This window comes from Balaenoptera physalus (genome assembly GCF_965194825.1).
Source record: "Balaenoptera physalus genome assembly, chromosome: 6".
Lineage (NCBI taxonomy): Eukaryota > Metazoa > Chordata > Mammalia > Artiodactyla > Balaenopteridae > Balaenoptera > Balaenoptera physalus.
The window spans coordinates 13,074,283-13,092,452 of record NC_138885.1 but is presented as its reverse complement, the minus strand read 5'-3'; the positions used below and the strand labels follow the sequence as shown (position 1 = coordinate 13,092,452).

Below are 18,170 nucleotides of genomic sequence, written 5' to 3'. Positions count from 1 at the left end.
ACTTTCCTTACATAAGGAAACTGGCAAAACACTTTGTAAAAGTGAAGCAAACTATTCATTTCTTGTACAAGCACAATGGTATCGTATCCTGATAGTTTAAACTGGAAACCATGTTTAAGCAACACCTGATCTGAAGGTTCCTTATAAAGTCATCCTTTGGTTCTGTTTCAACAGAATATTCTACAGCAAATCCGTCACGTAACAAGTCCTCTGTCACGTTCTCAAGTGAACGTCCCACAGTGGAATCCAAGGTGGACCCGCTTACGTCAAAGCCTCATTGACAGCAGACTCCTAGAGCCTTAATCTCACCTAAAAGCTGTCACTGTCACTATGTATTCATACCATTAAAATGGTCCAAAATAACTTTTTAAGAAAAATGCAAGCTCAAACCCAATATGTAGTCACTGAAACAGAATTACTTCTGTCCTTTTCTTTTAAAAAGTGAAGGTTGGCTACGTAAGTCGATTCAAAGGGGCGCTAATGCAAAATCTCACTGACTTATGAAGGGGCTAGGAAATGAACATTAAAGTGAATGAGAGTAAGAAGGAAACATCACACTCTCCGAAGGGCGCAGGAAGCTCCCCAGGGGGCAGCAACCTTTGGGACTTATCCACGAATTCCCAGGTGCCATCGCCACACTTGGAAATCCCGACTCCGAAACGTGGCCAAGCACTTTCTCCGTACCTGAGCCTGGAGAGGCCTCAGAAAGCAGCGAGTACATTTCGGAGGAACCAATGAAAGACACCTCAGGTGAGGCAGGGGAACAGCCACGCTTTGAAGTCAGACCCGCGTGGCCTTGGCAAAGTGGCCTCCTCTCCCCAGGTCTTGGTTTTGTCATCCAGACAAGAGGGACGACGACACCTGTCCCAGAGGCTGAACAGGACCCGCAAGGGTTATACGCCCACTGACCGCTCAGCACGGTGCCAGGGACACGTGGGCACTGGTGCTGTTCTTGCTGGACGGCACTTTTATGAACAGATTTAACCCAACAAGAAAGAAAAAAAGTCATGGTCTAAAAACCGAGCTGAAATGATGTGAACTCCTGCCCTGACCACACAGAAGACCACGCTGGTGCCAGAGCTTGTGAGAAGGGGAGATGTCTGCAGCCACAGCTCCAGCTGTGGTAGCAGCAATGACACACGTCCACAACCCGGGCTGTCACCAAAACACTTCAGTGGAAATCAGACTGGATCCCTCAGCTCCTCAGGGTCCAATCAGGACCTCAAGAATCCAGCACACCTTGCCTGGTCCACAGACCACATGCTGGGTCACAAAGGCTGCTTCCATGGACAGGAACAAAAACAGCAGTGTACATGTGAAATAAAAACACTGAACTCTAAGAGGCAAGATAACCAAGAACCAGACTGAACTGTTCACTTATAGAACAGGTTATTTCGAAGGTCAAATCGTGAACAAGGACGCATAGATACACAGCCTTAACTTAAAAGGAAAAACCACCAGTTCACTCAGAAAAAAACTCACCCTTGCTGCCCCGGATTTTTGAGGATTCTGATCTAATGCTGTGGACTGCTGTGGAAGAGCTGGCAGGGACCAGGTGAGCTGCCCCACTCAGGCCCTCATGCCCATCAAGCAGGACACCTCACACAGGTATCTCCTCACCAAGTCAGGTGATCGTCTAGAGGGCCCTGCATCTGTCCGCCTGCTCTTTCTGAGAACGCCACGAGGGACAGTGGTCATGAAGAAATAGGTCTAGATTCTTAGTACTGATACTAATCGGGGGAGAAAAGATACTGGGAAGGAGTGTATGACATTAGAAGGAGATAGTGGCAAATATTAAAACCTTATGCTTTTGCTGTAACATCCATCTTCCAGAGTGACATTTTTATATTGGAAAGACCCCTTTCATAATTAGAGTCAAAATAACAGACTGCTGCAGTCCACAGTTCCAGAGAATAACTTCAGGCCTAGGCCCTACCGGTATAAAGTGATTTCTACCTGCCATGCTTATCATGAGGAAAATACACAGCTGTACAGCACTTAATACGCCCAAGAACTAAAACACAATTACTGAAGAATACAAAACATTTCTTTTCTTTGTGTGTGTGTGTGTGTGTGTGTGAAAGTACGTGTTGATAGACGTCTTCGGGGATTAATAATTTGCACTAGGTAAAAAGATATATGTCCATTTTAGAGAAAGGGAAGACTATTAAAATGAAATTGAAAATGTAAATTCAATATTCTATAACGGATAAATGTTGCTCTTTTGGTCTTGTTTTTCTTGAATACTAGAAATTGTTGAAGTACAAATTCTAGCTGTAAGGAAAACTGAAACGGGGGGCGTGTGTCAGACAAGCAGCCCCAACTGACACCGCACTGGTGATCAGAGGTACAATATTACCATGTACCATGGCCACCAAATGTTGTAAATTTTTTGTCCTGGGGTGACACCGGATCACAAACATTAAACAGCCTGTTGAGCCCAGGAAGAATGAAAAGTATCTTAATAATTAACAGTGAACATCAAGGTTTTGCATTGTGCTGTACACTTAGGCCATTTATCCAAAAGCAATTTGCAGACTGCTTTAAAGAAAGCTTTGAAGTGACTCGTTTAACAGAACGAGAGCTAATATTCATGCTGCTTTTTCGATTAATGTGCTCACCCCCAAACCGAGCACGCGCTTAGTTTCCTAAATGTTATCATGATTATACTTTTTTTTTTTCCTTCTCTAAAGTGAATCACGCATGGGCTGATCCCTGGTAAAATTCAAAACAGGCTGCAGCGATTCACTGAGTACGGAGACACTTCGGGCGCGCTCAGCTCTTAAGCAGCAATGGGCCCTGGCTGAGCTGCGCCACACGCTGGCAGCGACCTCGCAGACGGGCTTGCCCGGAGCAAGTGGTCCTAAGCGACAACAGTACAGAGCGAAGGGGTGCTTTCTTCCCCTGATATGTGAAAACTGGGAACTGCCAGAATCCGAGCATGCAGAGGGGACAGGAAGGGAGGCTCGGGAAGAGGACGGGAGCGGAGAGGCCCACGGGACAGCGGCGGGGGACGGAGGCAGGCGGCTGGGCCCGGCGGGGCGGGAGGAGCCCCAGGAGCCCGGCCGGCGGGTACTCACCGAGCGGAGGGAAGCCCCGAGCGGGGCTCGTATCGCGGCTGCTCTCGCGGCTGGCGTCGCGGCTGCACCCCTGACTCATGCTGGGTCGAGGGATACGGCTGCTCCGTGCTAGCGCGCAGCATGAGGGGTTTCAGAGAAGGGGGACAAGCTTAGTGAAGACAGAGAAACTCACACATGGTCAGTCACATTCCGTTCACGTAATCGCGACACGGCCCGCGCCTGCCCCTGCTCGGGCCTCACGGACTGACGGGCCGACGACAGGAGGGGGGTGGGCAAAGCTGGACTTGCCCACGGCCTCACAAAGCTGGGCATTTCAGTAGGAAGGTGAAATAACACCTAAAGGTAAGAAATGGAATAGAAAGCTCTCCAATAGAGCAAACTGGATCAGAATATACGAGATCCAAAGTCTTCTGGAAATGATCAGTTTCTATGGTTTCACCACACTCCTCCCTGAGAGGATAATAAAAGGCCACAGTCATTTTCATATGCACTGGGTCCTTAGAAAGATACTTTAATTTGGATTAAAAACAGAATAAAGGCTCTGGTCACTGAACTCCATGAACTTACCTAATAAAAAGGAAGACTGTTCACTTCCCCCAGCCTGGCCTTCTTTACAAAGAGAAGTCGTGAGGACGGACCCTGCTAGAGAACCTGCCTGCTGCAAATGAGTGTGCAGATATAAAGAATCGGGACTGCTAACCCCTCATTCACTGGTCTCGACATGAATTCCTGTGTTTTCTATGGAATCCAAAAAGATCCGTCTGTCACCCCTAGCCAAGCACCTCCACTCACCCAGCCTCACACCTGAGTCCATCCCAGGTGGCCTGATAATCCCAACAGTCATGCTTAAAGATCATCCACTGGCCTGAGAACAGCCAATTACTTTCTCACATCACAGGACACTAAGACGACAGAACCCCATGAACAGCCTAACGGCTAATATAACTTGGCCATAAATCTCATGAAAGACCATGATTTTCTTATTTTTCAACTTACTTTGAGATAACAGAAACGCAGTACTGGCAAAATACTCAAAAACAACTTCGCAAACTGAAAGCACGTAGCCGCCTGCATGACAGCTGATGGGAACAACAAATATTTCCATCTTGAGAGGATCTACTAATTCTGGATTAGACAGAAATGCCTTTCTCAGAAGTTTTGAAAAATATAAACTTGATTCACTGATGTAAAAACCGCCATGTTTACTACATTGCAATGAGCAAAGCCTGTAATTTCAGAGCAAAGGTAGATTTATTATACGGCCAAACCGTAACAAGAATGTCTTACAAACCAGAATCATAAAACTCCCTGAATTACAAGAACATGGAAGTGAAAAACCAAACCAACTTCCTATTGTGGTCTCTGCTCAGTACCAGAGGTGAATTAGACCCTAAAGGGACCTAAGTGACGTCCAAAGGTTTATCAGGTCTGTGCTGGCGAGCAAGGCAAAGTCAAGCCCAGGAACGCAATCTCAGCTATCAGTCAAAATGGGGCTTCATTTGGAATTCTCTAGAAATTCCTAAACTCTCCTTCATTTTGCTATAGTGACGTGGAAGCACTGAGTTTTCACTCAGAGTAGTAGTGACAATTTAATCAGCAGTTCTTGATAACATTCTAAACACCTCCTGCTCCTACAATGAAGGCCAAAGCAACAGGTGCTAAATTAAACTTAAAAAACTAGGGAGTATCTACTGACCCCGTCAATAAATGAAAAGTTGCATAAAACCTACAAAGGAGTCCTTAGGGGGGCCACTACCACATCTAATGTAGAAATGCCCTCTCCAGCTCCATGCTAGCTCACTGGTCCAGCCACTCAGCCACTCTAGATCTCAGCCTCCACTTAGGAAGGTGAGACAGAGTCCCCACTATTTAAATGAAAAAGGTACCATGAGATAAGGTACGTACGTAGGTACGTCTGCGGTCCCTGCTGAAAGGCATATGTGAAAACCTTGTCTTATTCCACTGGCCACTCCAAAACAATCATTGAAAAGCAGTAAGGACAGTCCTGATAGGTCTTCACACATGGGCATGCTTAGCTGACCATTTTCTTAGAGCTCTTGTCCAATTATGTCTGAATTTTCACATAGTTCTCACTCCCTTCTTTAAGTTAGCAGCTATGTTACAGCAGTGGGGAATCTCTGCTCCCTCCCCGGGCTGAGCTTGCTTTGTGAGGTCAATGAAGAGCGTGAGAAGGAACAGGTAGATGCGATGTGAAATAACAACAATCATAATTCTTAACGAGGTCTACCGTCCTCGTATTTGGCCCAGAGAACGTTCATTCACCCATCTGTCCTGACCACCTTCTTTAACATATGGCCGGTAGGAACACGGAGAAAAAGAATTCTGTTTACAATTCTGTGCACGGTTTGGCCCCAAACTTCATTAAAGTACACTTAGCGGTGAAATCAACAGTTCAAATGTTGGATAATTTAAAACACAAGAGGAAAAAGTTCCCCCTTACTTGCAACACCGCTTCCAAAGACTAACCTACAAGGAGGATTTAAAGTAAGTATACACATTAACGATTTTTACAAAGACTAATTGATTAGGCGTCAAAGCTACACCACAACATACCGAATCACCCTGTGTGTGTACTGAGTGCCAAGAGTGAGCGTTCTGTGTGTGAACAGGTTTTGGAGGAGGAGGGAGAGACGATAAAACACACCTGCCGCGTGAGCTTCCTAAAAGCAGGCAGGCTTCTCAGGGAGTTCTGGAGTCCTGCACGGAACACTGGGAAGCCTGGAAAACCCTCTGACTGGTTTTCATTCCTTGAGCGACACTCTACCTTTATAGCGTTTTAAGGGAACTCCTGACTTTTGTCTTTCAAGGAAGGATCCTACCAGAATTCCTATCAAAAGCAGAAGTACAAGAAGAACAATGAAAACTCCCGGAAGTTAAAGACTTGAAACGTCTCTCTAGCCTAGACATTCACACACACACTCCTCCATTTGCTCAGTTTATGAAGGAATACATTTCAGAAAGAAGGGCGTGGCAGGGTTCTGTTTCTTAGCTATCCAACAGGAATTACATCCCGTTTTGCTTAAGAAACCTTAAATGCTACAGAAAAAGAGCTCTGACATCATCTTTATCACAGGTGAGACAGGAAAATTTAGTTAAGAAATATTATTTCAAACAAAAAAAGGCATAGTTGAACCAAATACAATTTGCAGATAACTAGAATTATTTCTCAGGGCAAATTCCAAGCTATGATGAAAACTATTAACTGGTTTGGGGATTATAGAAAATATTCTTAAAAGATGCTCCTACTTTTTTTTGAATATTTATATTTAAAGTTGCTATACAGTGAACCAAATGTTTAGACACATAGACATATACCCAGTATATACTAAATGATCAAAGAAATATACACTCTATTACAGAAAAATGCTAACATATCTGACACTCCATAAAATGGAATCTCTAAGCGGTACTAGAGGGAAAACGTGGAAAGATGAATTTTACTCATATATATTTTATATCTGTGTATGTATATTCTCACAATGTGCAAAAATGTAAATAAAGTATCTTCTTTAATCAGAACTGTATGTATGACCTCAAAGCTCCATCCACAACTAATCCCCTTAACGAGCATCAAGGAAACAACTTTCTTCAAAATGATGTTTCAAATAAGAACGCTTTGGAAGGTTAACAGGCTCCCTATTTAGTTCTTACTGATGGATGACGTCCCACAGGACTTCTTTCAAAGGCTTATTAAATGCTGTCTTTCCAACTATCCACAATGCAAACTTCATACTTAAGACCATAGCCTACCAGGTGCTAGAGTCATGTTAGGTAATCGAGGTTGGATTATTTCCCAATTTCAAGAAGAAGGTAAAAATGGCATCTTTAATAAATTTAAAAAGTAAAATCCCAAAAAAGAAAAGAATTTTTAGCGGTATGAAACGAGTCAGGATCGCCAAGAAACATCCTATAAACTTAACTAATTGTGGGAAAAGGACAGCTGAAACCTCAAGCCTAGGTTTGAAATCAAATGTATTTTCCAAACAAAACCAGATCCAAATACACGTATGTGACAACAACAAATCTGAAATTTATCAGTAGATATTGCAGTCATGATACTTTCTCTGGTTGTATCCACATTACTTGCTATCACTGGATGCAGATAACTGGTCAGCTCAGGGACCATGTTCCGTAATGCCCACAGAAGGTCAGCATCACGCAGCATTTTAACAAAACCACGGCTTGATTACATTTCTCACTTGCTTCGGAAATGTTGGTCAAACCAAGTCCTTTCGATTCTACTTCTTAAATACCTGCCCCCCACCGCCTTCTCGAAGCTCAGGGAGCCTTCAAGGACATTCGTGAGCTGGACCCTACCAGTCCCTCTGCCCCCATCTCCCACCCACCGTGACAAACATCCTCGGCTATCGTCAGGTAAACCACTAGCGGTCCCAGGGCGCACGACGCTCCCTCTCGTCTTGACCGTTTCTGCACAGGCTCCTTTCTGCCTCATCTCCCCACCCCGCCTAGTGCCACCTTATACACCTCATCAAAACAGGACCGATTCTGGGAAGGCTCCCCTGGCAGGAAACCTAGGAGGACTGGGGCAGACATTGCTGTTCTACGGTCCCAGAGCACCTGCCAGGGTATCTGTCATACTGTCTTACATTTTCACCTCTAAGACCACAAGCTCTTTGAAGTCAGAAGCTAAATCTACTGCATTTATCTTCTAACCATAAGGTCTAACAACATGTGCCTAGCACATCACAGTAAACATTCCAGTATTCAATAAAAGTTGTTGAGGAGATAAATGAATAAATGAGAAAGGTAAGCCAACAGGACAAAAGAATACAGTATTCTGATTTCCCATTAGTAGGTTTTTACCCTTAGAAAGCAGGTGAGAATATAAGAGTATGAACACAGATTTTTCACAATAGATCACAAGACTTCTAACCGTTTTATTAAAAAGGTAGCATACAAATTAGATTTTAATAGAGTAAAAGACTGTTAAGCTGCTGAGAGTCATTCATATAAAATCCTACTACAAAGAAACTAAACACTACAACACAAAAATAAACACTACATATACCTAGTTTTCCTCTTCTTGGTTTTTATGTTTGAACAACATTATGTCAAAAGTAACAACTGCACCTATTCTGTGATGATAATTTTCACCAACTGGGTTAGAGAAGAGCAAAATCAAAATAAATGTGGACCCTACAAATTGCTTCTGAAAATTTATACCGGTTAATGGTTATTTATGGCTAATCAGTGAAAGGCAAATGAAAAAGCAACAGTGCTCTTGTGCAGGAAATTGTGCAGGAAACAAGCCCGCCCATTCCCCCAGGTTAATGTTTTGCAAAATGACTCTAACCCACAGAAGCCCACAATGGTGTAATTCTTTCCCATCAGTGTGAAGGTAAACCCCACATATTTGTTAGTCCTAACTGAAGACTGAACCTGCTATCATCTGTAAAAAGCACAAACTGCAATGTCTTTTTAACACAGGCAAAGTGACATCCTCGGTTCAAAAACAGCTATTTCCCACAGGAGACAAAGTCATCAGATTATAATCAAAATTATGACCAGGTTGGGAACGGTGTTTTCAAGATCTTTGAGAATTCTCACCTAATCCTATGCGGTTTGGACTTGTTTCTCGGCTACATCCCTGACTCCTGGGAATCTTGCTTCGTTTTTCTGAAGAGGGTGTCGCAGGTGGGCCTCTCGAGGAAGCCCCAGCAAGGCCACTGTAACCACTTCCCAACAATTTCCCTGGGGAACTTGATCGGCTGCCAGCTAAAAATGAAGCGAAACAGAATTGAATAATGGATGTAAATCAAGAAATAAATTACAGTAATTTCAGAAGTCAGTGTACACATTAGTTTGGATCAAATACCAAGAGAATTTTATATAAAAATAGCTTTCTAGTTGGTAACATCACTAGTTTTTCAAAAACTAAGGAGCATAAAGGAACATCAAATTATCATAAAAGAGTATTTATACACAGGAGAATTAAAGGTGGAGTTCTACAGAAATGACTGCAAAATTTCTGATTCAAAAGAGCAGGCTCAGGTTGAGTACAAAAAGCCTCTCGGTTGCACAGCAAATTTCTACAAATAATCACAAAGGCGTTTATTTATTAACTGGTTTGTCTTCTGTAGGAGTTAGTATGTTAAAAAATGGCTGAAAGAGTAGAAATATAACAAAAATTTCTTAAACACTAATGGAAGACTCCATTAATCTAACAAATGGAAAAGGAGGAAGAAATATGGTAAACAGAAATCACAAGACAAAATGATAAGAATAAGCTCAAACATATCGGTAATCATAATAAATGTGGCTGGATTAAATTCAACTATTAAAAGACAGATTCCTGGATTGGTTTAAAAAACTGAAATGAAATTCAACTGTATGTTGTTTATAAGAGACAAACAACATACATAAAACAAAACAACAAAACAGAATAAAAAACAGCATTAAAAGAGAAAAAAGGATGTTTCATATTTTAAAGAATAATTATCCTTAAAGATATAATAATCATGAAACTTTATGCTCCACGTAACATAGCTTTGAGATAGAAAACACAAAAATGATCAAAATACAGAGAGAGACTGAAAAGGCCATAATTATTAATATACCTCTCAGAAAGACTAATACTAATGAAAGATTAATACACTACTCAGAAACTGGCAGAGCATGCAGTCAAAATTATACAGATATGTATAAACACACCTCCCACATATACACACAATGTATAGTCCAACAAACAGAACACACATTCTTTTCACATTTCCATACAGGAACAGTACAAAAACTGACTATGTACTAAGCCTCAAAGGAAATCTCAAAAACCTTTTACAAAGGTAGAAATTATGTAGAAAGCATTCCCTGATGTGAATGCAATAAAATTAGAAATTAAAATCATAATATGGTTAGTAATTTTTATAAATGGCTAAGTGACTACATACTTATATAACCATTTCTTGTAAAACAAAATTCTTTCTTAAAGAAAGCAGCAAAATTTTAAGCATCGTACCAATACACCCAAACAGCAGTCATTAACTTAGATCATCTCCTTAAGCAGAGAAGGCAATAAAATTCACAAATATCAAGTGTTCGTTATCATGTAGCAGAATAGAATGATCCAGAGGGAAAAACCTTCGAAATAACACTTACCTGGAAATTAAACACACACACACACACACACACACACCCCTCCATCATTCAAATAAATCACTAAGATGACTACTTACAAAAATTAGTACTACAATGATTTCACTACAGTTTAAGTGAAATTCATTATAAAATTATCAGTGCACGTTCCCATGAAGAACATGTCTCAGGATCTATTAATTTTGCCCATAAAATTTGAGCACACAAATAAACTATTAAGCTGTATAAAAGGAGAAAAGAAATACATTTCAAACTCTAGAATTTGAACATACAGAAAAAACGCAGAAAGATTAACTAAGTTTATAATAAAGAGAGAAATTAATATTGTGCAAGGAACATGGGGCGAGGGAGAATGCAAAAAACAAAAAAAAAAGCAAGAAGAGAAATGGCTTACCACCAGCAGGATTAGCAGATCTGGATCCTTGATTATGAGAGCAGACCAAAGGACAGGCAGAAAGTGGATTAAAAGACAATAACACAATACAGAAGGTCAGCATGCAACACAGCACAAATGTCTTTGTTCACAAACACATTAGCAAAAGAGCTGTTTTTCTAGGTCTTGTTCCTCCTAGACTATTTTCGTACTTATCTTTACTTTATACACATCATACTGTATTAGCATTTATTTCAGATCTGCTCATGAAACACTTGTGAACCTACCATGCGCCAGGCACAGTGCCAGGCGGACGAGATGCAGAGAAGATGCCGGGCCCTTCGGGGGCACCTGCGCTCTGGCTCTGAGCAGCCTGGCAGAAGCGATTGCATCTCACCGTCTGTGTATCTCCACCCCTGCACACGGCGCTCACCACACAGGAGGTGCTCCAGAGACATCAACCAAGTGGAAGGAACTGCTACTAGGTCGTTGCACCTGAACGTCTTATGCCAAATTCTCCAATATTTAAACATTAATCCTCACATATTTAAGTCCTCAACTATCCAAAAGACGCCAACTGTTAACTGTCCTAAATTTAATATTAACGAAATCTACTTACTCTTAAACCAGAACTATGAATGCTAGTATAGCTACATTCGTAAACTATCTAGATGTGCTCCTATCTACCTATTAAAATAATTTTTAAAAGAATATTTGATTTATATATGTAAGTTTAAGGTCCAGGCTTGATCGTTTGCTGGTGTTGTCTCTTTCCCTTGAGTGGAATTTGGTGAGTAAAATAAAACTGATGAGCTTTTCAAGTGGATCCCCAAGGCAAGGTGCAGTATTTTTATAAGACTGAAAAATTAAAGCTCTATCATCCCCCACTACAGAAGGAACTTTATTTGCACCAGCTCTTAAGCAGAGGACCCAGCTAGGGGCAGGGACCCTTGCAGAAGCCAATGCCAATAAACAGCAGAAATAAAGAAATGGAAAATACTGTTCAGCCCTCACTCTCCAAGAAAGGAAACAACCCTATACAGCTAAAGGGTTAAAACATTTTTTTATTCAACTCAATTTCAACGTATTGACCTATATTCTGAGTCTCGAACATTTTTGGCCAAGAAAAATTTTTCTTGCGATAAGACCCGACTCATATTTATGAGGTCATGGCCAGAGTATTATACCTATCTGTGACTCCAGGTATCACTAGGGTTCACCAGAATAACCAGGGCCTGCACACTACTCCCCAGGCAGAAGCTTCTGGACTACCCCTGCACAACCTATGCTGTGTGGTATTGTGTAACACACTAAAAGCATGGGCTTCTGCGTCAGACAAACAAGCCTGGGTGCTGTCGTCTCACAGCAATATGTCTGACCTTGCACTTTCTTTTCAGAAAGGACATAAGCTTCTTTTAACATGAGGACTCTAGTTATCAAAGGGACATGGGGAAAGCATCTAAATCCAGGAGGAGGTGAGGAAGGCATTCTCAACACCTACGAGAGAAGCTAAGGTTTGGCCTCAGACCAGCCGCTCTCTACACAAGCCACACAGCTCCCGGGGCCACGAAGGAGGCCGACCCCGTCAGCTGACGAGCACCTCCGCCATGGGCGCCTGCCCAGGAGGGCCCTGACCCCCCGCCCCACTCCACGTGCACGGACCGGGAGGCTGGGAAGTGAGACACTAGAGGCCTGAACCCTAAGAGAGATCAGAACGCTCATCCCGTCCACGGCTGCTTTCATGGCTGATGTTAACAAATCGGGTGACTCAACATACACAGAGAAGCAGCAATGGAAGCGAGGGCAGCCGAGCGAAGCGAGAGCCCACACTGGCAGGAGGACAGGAGCAGGGTGACGTGTTAGCGCAGCGGGTGATGGGGGCAGCTTTGAATGGATGTACTTATTGCCGCTGGGAAGAGACCTCAGCATGAAGTCATCTCCCCCCCCCTCCCCGAGCTGCTCTTGAATGACATCAGGATCCCTCATCAACAGCAAAATGGGTCCCAGCCCAGGTACGATTCACTCTGGGAGGCTTGAGGGGAGGGAAACTGCATTTCAATGTTTACTGCCTAAGGATACAAAATGTAAATCGCCTGGAAAGGGGACACAGGTACACTGGAATACCCCGTCTTGTAAGCATCCAACAAACATCAAGATTATTCACAGTGTCTTAGAGCCACAGAAATGTGTTTTTCCCTCAAGTCGATGAAAATACTATAAATTTTCAGCTGCAGAATGGCTGTTGGATAAAACTAAGAGAGCAGAGAGCATAAAATATACTTCTTACGCTGGGACTGTGAGACCACTTTGGCGCGGCTGCGGCCCCGACTGTCGGAAGGCGTGGAGGTGACATTGGTGGCGCTCCCAGAGCTCTGCCGTCGCGTGCGGATCCGACCTGGAGGACACGGCAAAAACAGTGCTTCCGTAATGTTTCCAATTAAGCGCGACCACTCCTCAGGCAAGGAGTAAGGGCTGAGCCACCTCCAGGGGAGCTGGTCTCCCACGTGTGGTCCTGACACGCGTCCCTGTGTGCACACACAAATTCTACAGACACGTCAGAAACTCCTCAGAGGGACTCAGGAACCCATCAGGTGCTTTGCTTTCAATTGTTTTAGCATATTCTATTTTCAGATGGGGAGGTGATAGTCACTTGAGGGTTTTTTCCACAATTTTTTTTCAGATTAAATTCTCTCTCCTGTTCATTGCCGACATATCTGTCAAATTTCCAAAAGCAGGAAAGAATATTAGCTGTCATCTTCAGAAAACTACTATAGAAAAAAAAAAAAAAGAGTAAATGCAAAATAAAACAAAAAACCTTCTTAACTCAGCAATCAACAAAAGCTACAGCACCCTAGAGAATAAATGTGTCTTGCTATGTAGCATTAAACTTCTATTTTAAAAGCATGTATGCCAGCAAGTTTCTAGGCTGCAAAAAGATGACGTTTATAGAAAGAATCAATATTAGGAATAACTAGAGGAATGACCTAAAAATAATGCAATGTCATAGGCATTTATGAAGAATATTTGCCATTGTAAGTAAAGCAATGTGTTAACTCCAATTATTAAAGCATGAAACCATAAAAATAAAAATGGATTCATAAATACAAAATCACTGATGGTAAGGCTAGAATGATGAGGAATTAAACTTTTTAAAATTCAGGGCTTCTTTGTTTTCAAAGGGGCACAAATGCCCCGACTTCCATAATTCAATCAGAAGAGCAATCTGATGGGGAAAACACAAAACAATTTGAACTCCCACTGGCTTCTTACACTGTTCAAAAGCACATCTACCTCATCAACTGAGAAAGCTTGCAGAAAGGCAACACGGAAAAACAAATCCTAAGGCTTGAAAAGGTTCAAGAAAGGAAGGTAAGGAGCAATAAAAGAAAGCACTGCACTTAATTAAAAAAAAAAAAAAAAGGAAGAAAGAAAGAAAACTAGAAAGAATCAATGACTTTTATTAGCAGTTGAATGAAAGACCTACAAGTTCTAGAATCCAGACTAAAATTAGGAGCTATATCATATAGGATACTATGAGCTATATATGTGCGCACTCAAAATCCTCACACCAACATATAAGTAATTATTCCCATTTTACACATGAGGAAGCAGAGAAGCAAGGGGGTTACTTAATTTGTCCAAGGTCCCACCACGGGTTCAGATGCCTGTGCCTGGTTGCCTGGCGGGCCGACGCGTGAGCTAGGGCATTTTACTCTGCTAAGGAAGTCACAAAGAAAACTGAACGTGAAAAAACAACTGAGTCTAATTTCTTAGGATTTTTTAAGTGATCATCCAAACCCTCTCAGCTAAGAAAATAAAAAAATCTTCTTTGCTATGTCCCTGTGTCCTCCACCTCCCCCGCCCAACACTTGGTAACATGATCCCAAAGCCAGTGGTCATCATTCCCTAGCATTTCTTTATGTTTTTAATATACATAGTTGCATAACCAAGAAATAGATGGCATTATTTTATATTTTTTAATGTTTTTAATCGTATCATAGAGTATATATTTTTCCAAAACTTACTGTTTGGCTCAACATTTTATCTGTGAGCTCAGTTACGGAAGTGATTTTTCTGTAGGATGTAAAGGAGAGATCCGTTTTACTTTTTCTGTGTGACTAACGAAGGTCCAAACAAATTTACTTAACCCCTTTCTTAACTAACCTACAAAGCCATCTTTGTCATTTACAAGTACTTGTATACATGCAAGGGTTCGTCTTCTCCACTGTGGCGTCTGCCGCATTAGTCCATGTGCCCATCCTGTGCAACATACACTGTTGCGAGCAGCTTTTCAAAACTACCTTCCTAATTGGTAGGGCAAATCCAGCCACTTTTCCCTAAAGCCCTCTGCTCTCTTGCATATGCGCACGGGAAGATGTAATAAAAAGACGTGTTGAAATTCTGACTGGCAATGTGGAATTTGGGGTTAATCTGGGGGCGGAGGGGGGGTGGCTTTATGATATTGATCTTTCCATTCATTAGCGTTTTCTCTTTTTCACCTTCTTCAACGTCTTTCAATAAAGCCTTATAATTTTTCCAAAAGTTTTATTCAATTTTTATAGACTTATTCAAAGGTGCCTTATTTTTATTATACACAATACAGTTTATTAAATTATATGGTCTAACTTGTTGACAAATAAGAATGTGACTGTTATATTTTGATCTTAACTCTAGGGATCTTGCTAAACTTTTATTAATCCTACCAATTTACATGTAGATTATTTGGTGTTCTCTAAACAGAAAACCACCTGCAAATACACTTTGATCACTTTATCTGCTGTCTTGGACACACAGCACAATGCTCAAGAGAAGCACGAGGTAGGCTTTGCTATCTTGAGCCACATGTAAGAAAATAATTCTGGAATTTCACAAACTATACTTCAACAAGTGAAGAAAACTCTTTCCTAATTGCTAAGAATTTATCAAAAATGTTTCTGGAATGTTTTAATGCTTTGCTTCCATCTTCTGAGATAAGAGGATTATTCTCCTAAACGTACTGAGCTGCATCTATTAGGTTTGAAAGTATCCAACCTCCGCTGTCATGACTCACGCAGTCACATACACAGAATGTCTGTACTGTACCTCATCTGATTCTGGTACCAAGGTTACAACAGCTACATGAAACCAGGGAGGGAAGCTTTCTCTCTTCCTGGTCTCTGAGTTTATGTAAGACGGGAACTGTCCCATGCTTCACAACTTGCATGTATAGCTAGCTGTCTGAGCATGGTAGGGATTTTGGATATCTTTTCTATTTTAATTAAGTAATTAGCTTTTGGTGGGGGGATGGAGTTTTAAGTACTGATTCAAATTATTTAATGAGTAGTCTTAAAACTACTTGGGTTTTTTGTTCTTCTTGAAGAAACAGGTTTTTTCCCTAGAAATTCGTCCAATTTGTTTTAAAATTGTTAACATAAAATTGTCATAGTTTTCTACTACCCTTTAAAGCTCTACTGATCCCTGCTTTATCATTGCCAATGCTTTGTATGATTCTCCAACTGACCTTTCCAAAAGTTTGCCTATTTTATTAGTATTTTCAACGAATCACATTTTGTATTCCTTAATCTTCTAAAACGAATGTTTAATTCCTACTTCATTAACTTTAACTCTTATCTTTGTTACTTCCTCCCTCCTTTTCTTTGGATTTATTCTGTTCTTCCACTAACACACTGGCAACAAACTAATTCAGTCTCTCCTCTAATATAAACTTAGGGCTATGAACTTCCCTCTAAGCACTGCTTTTGCTTCATTCCACAAGGATTAATATGTAGTTCAACATAATATGTTGCTTTTGAAAAAATGGATTATAGGATCTCATTTGCTAATGTTCTGCTTTGGAAAAATAAGTTGGATCCATACTTCACACTTTACACCAAGAAAAGCAGCAATTGGACCTAAGATTAAAATGGCAAATATGAAACCATCAAAGTTTTAGGTAACTTCCCTGGCGGTCCAGTGGTTAGGACTCCGCGATTCCACTGCAGGGAGGACGGGTTCAATCCCTGGTTGGGGAACTAAGATCCGACATGCCGCGTAGTGCGGCCAAAAAAAAAAAGTTTTGGAAGAAAACATGGGAGAATTCCATTGTAACTTGTAGTGGAAAGTCCATTCTCACTATAGCAAAATTAAAAGCCATTAGAAAAGACTGATAAATTTGACTAATTTTTTTTTTTTTTTTAAATCTCAGGATGGCAGGAAGAAAACTATGAGCAAATTCGAGAAAATGACAAATGCAGGAAAATTATTTGCAATTCATGTCATAAGGTGCTAATTTCCTTATCACATAAAAGATTCCTAGGTATCAATAATAAGTTCAACAGCAAGTGTGCTGGTAAATGTTTGACAATTAGAGGGGAACTGGCGGTGGTGGTGGTGGGGGGGTTGGGGGAGTGTCCTGCTGACTTGTGGTGTTTTGCAATTCCCTGGTGTAAATATTCCCACCGTGGCCTATTTGAGGCCATTGATATGATGTAAACCAGCTTATAAAATTCCTGAAAATTTAACAACTGGAATCTGATGAACTGGTTCAAGCCAGCTTCAACATACCACTGTCACATCCCAATAAAGAATGGTCAAAGGCTAGGAATAGATATTTAACCGAAATAGAAATGGCCCCTAAATGTATGAAACAGTGTTCAGACTCCCAGTAAGAAAAAAATATTAAAATGACATTAAGAATGCTATTTATCACCGACAAGACTGGCAGAAATCTTAAAAATTTGCTAACAGTCTGGCATGTAGGCAAACAGGCACTCTCATTCATTGTTTGTGGGAGTTAAAATTAATACAGTCCCGACAGAGGGCTATTTGGCAATATCTATCACAATTACAAATGCATGCACTTTTTAATCCAACAATTCCACTTTGGGTAATTTATCCTCCCAATATTCTTGTGTCCATGCAAAATGATGTATCTAAAAGGTAATTCATGGCAGCACTGTTTGTAACAGCAAAACTCTGAAAACAATCCAAATGTCTATCAACATGGGTTTGGTTGGTTCAGGTTAATCTACATAGGGGAATGTACAGCAGTATTAATGAGCGAAGAGGTTCTGCAACCTAACATGGAAGAATCTTAAGCTATAATTAAGTGAAAATAATGAAGATGCAGAACAGTGTATGTAAATATGCTACCTTTCATGTTTTAAAAAAGGGAGAAGTATGATTTTTATATTATTTCTTTTTTTTGTCTGTTTTTTTCCTGCTGCGCCGCACGGCTTGTGGAATCTTAGATCCCCGACCAGGGATTGAACCCGGGCCCCTGGCAGTGAAAGCGTGGAGTGCTAACCACTGGACCACCAGGGAATTCCTTATATTACTTCCTTATGCAAAGAAACTATGGATAAAAATGAAACTAAAAGCAGTAACACACTGGGGTTGAAGGAAAGAGGTGGTAACTAGACAAATGAAGGACAAAGATGGGGGGAAACTGCGTACCTCTTTATATTTTCTGAGTTTGGAACTATATTAATATATTAGTTATTCAAAATTTGTATTTTTACATACCACCCACTATAAATATTAATTTGCAAATACTTTTTTGTATATCTTGAGGCTGTTTTTATTAGATCCATAAAAATTTAGGT

General features: G+C 41.1%; 1 protein-coding gene across 18 annotated transcripts in view; it reads right to left on the bottom strand.

Moving 5' to 3' along the window:
* CLASP1 (cytoplasmic linker associated protein 1) overlaps positions 1-18,170 on the bottom strand; it is a 261,977-nt gene that overhangs the window by 74,300 nt on the left and 169,507 nt on the right. For 11 of the 18 annotated variants that reach the window (XM_082465778.1, XM_082465781.1, XM_082465779.1 and 8 more), the window contains 4 exons: positions 12,875-12,982; positions 10,609-10,635; positions 8,670-8,837; positions 3,081-3,188 (listed from right to left, as the gene is read on the bottom strand). In XM_082465778.1, coding sequence (XP_082321904.1) covers positions 3,081-3,188; positions 8,670-8,837; positions 10,609-10,635; positions 12,875-12,982 — 411 coding nt within the window. The remainder of the gene's footprint in view (positions 1-3,080; positions 3,189-8,669; positions 8,838-10,608; positions 10,636-12,874; positions 12,983-18,170) is intronic. The other 7 variants (XM_082465770.1, XM_082465772.1, XM_082465771.1 and 4 more) reach the window with 3 other exon arrangements.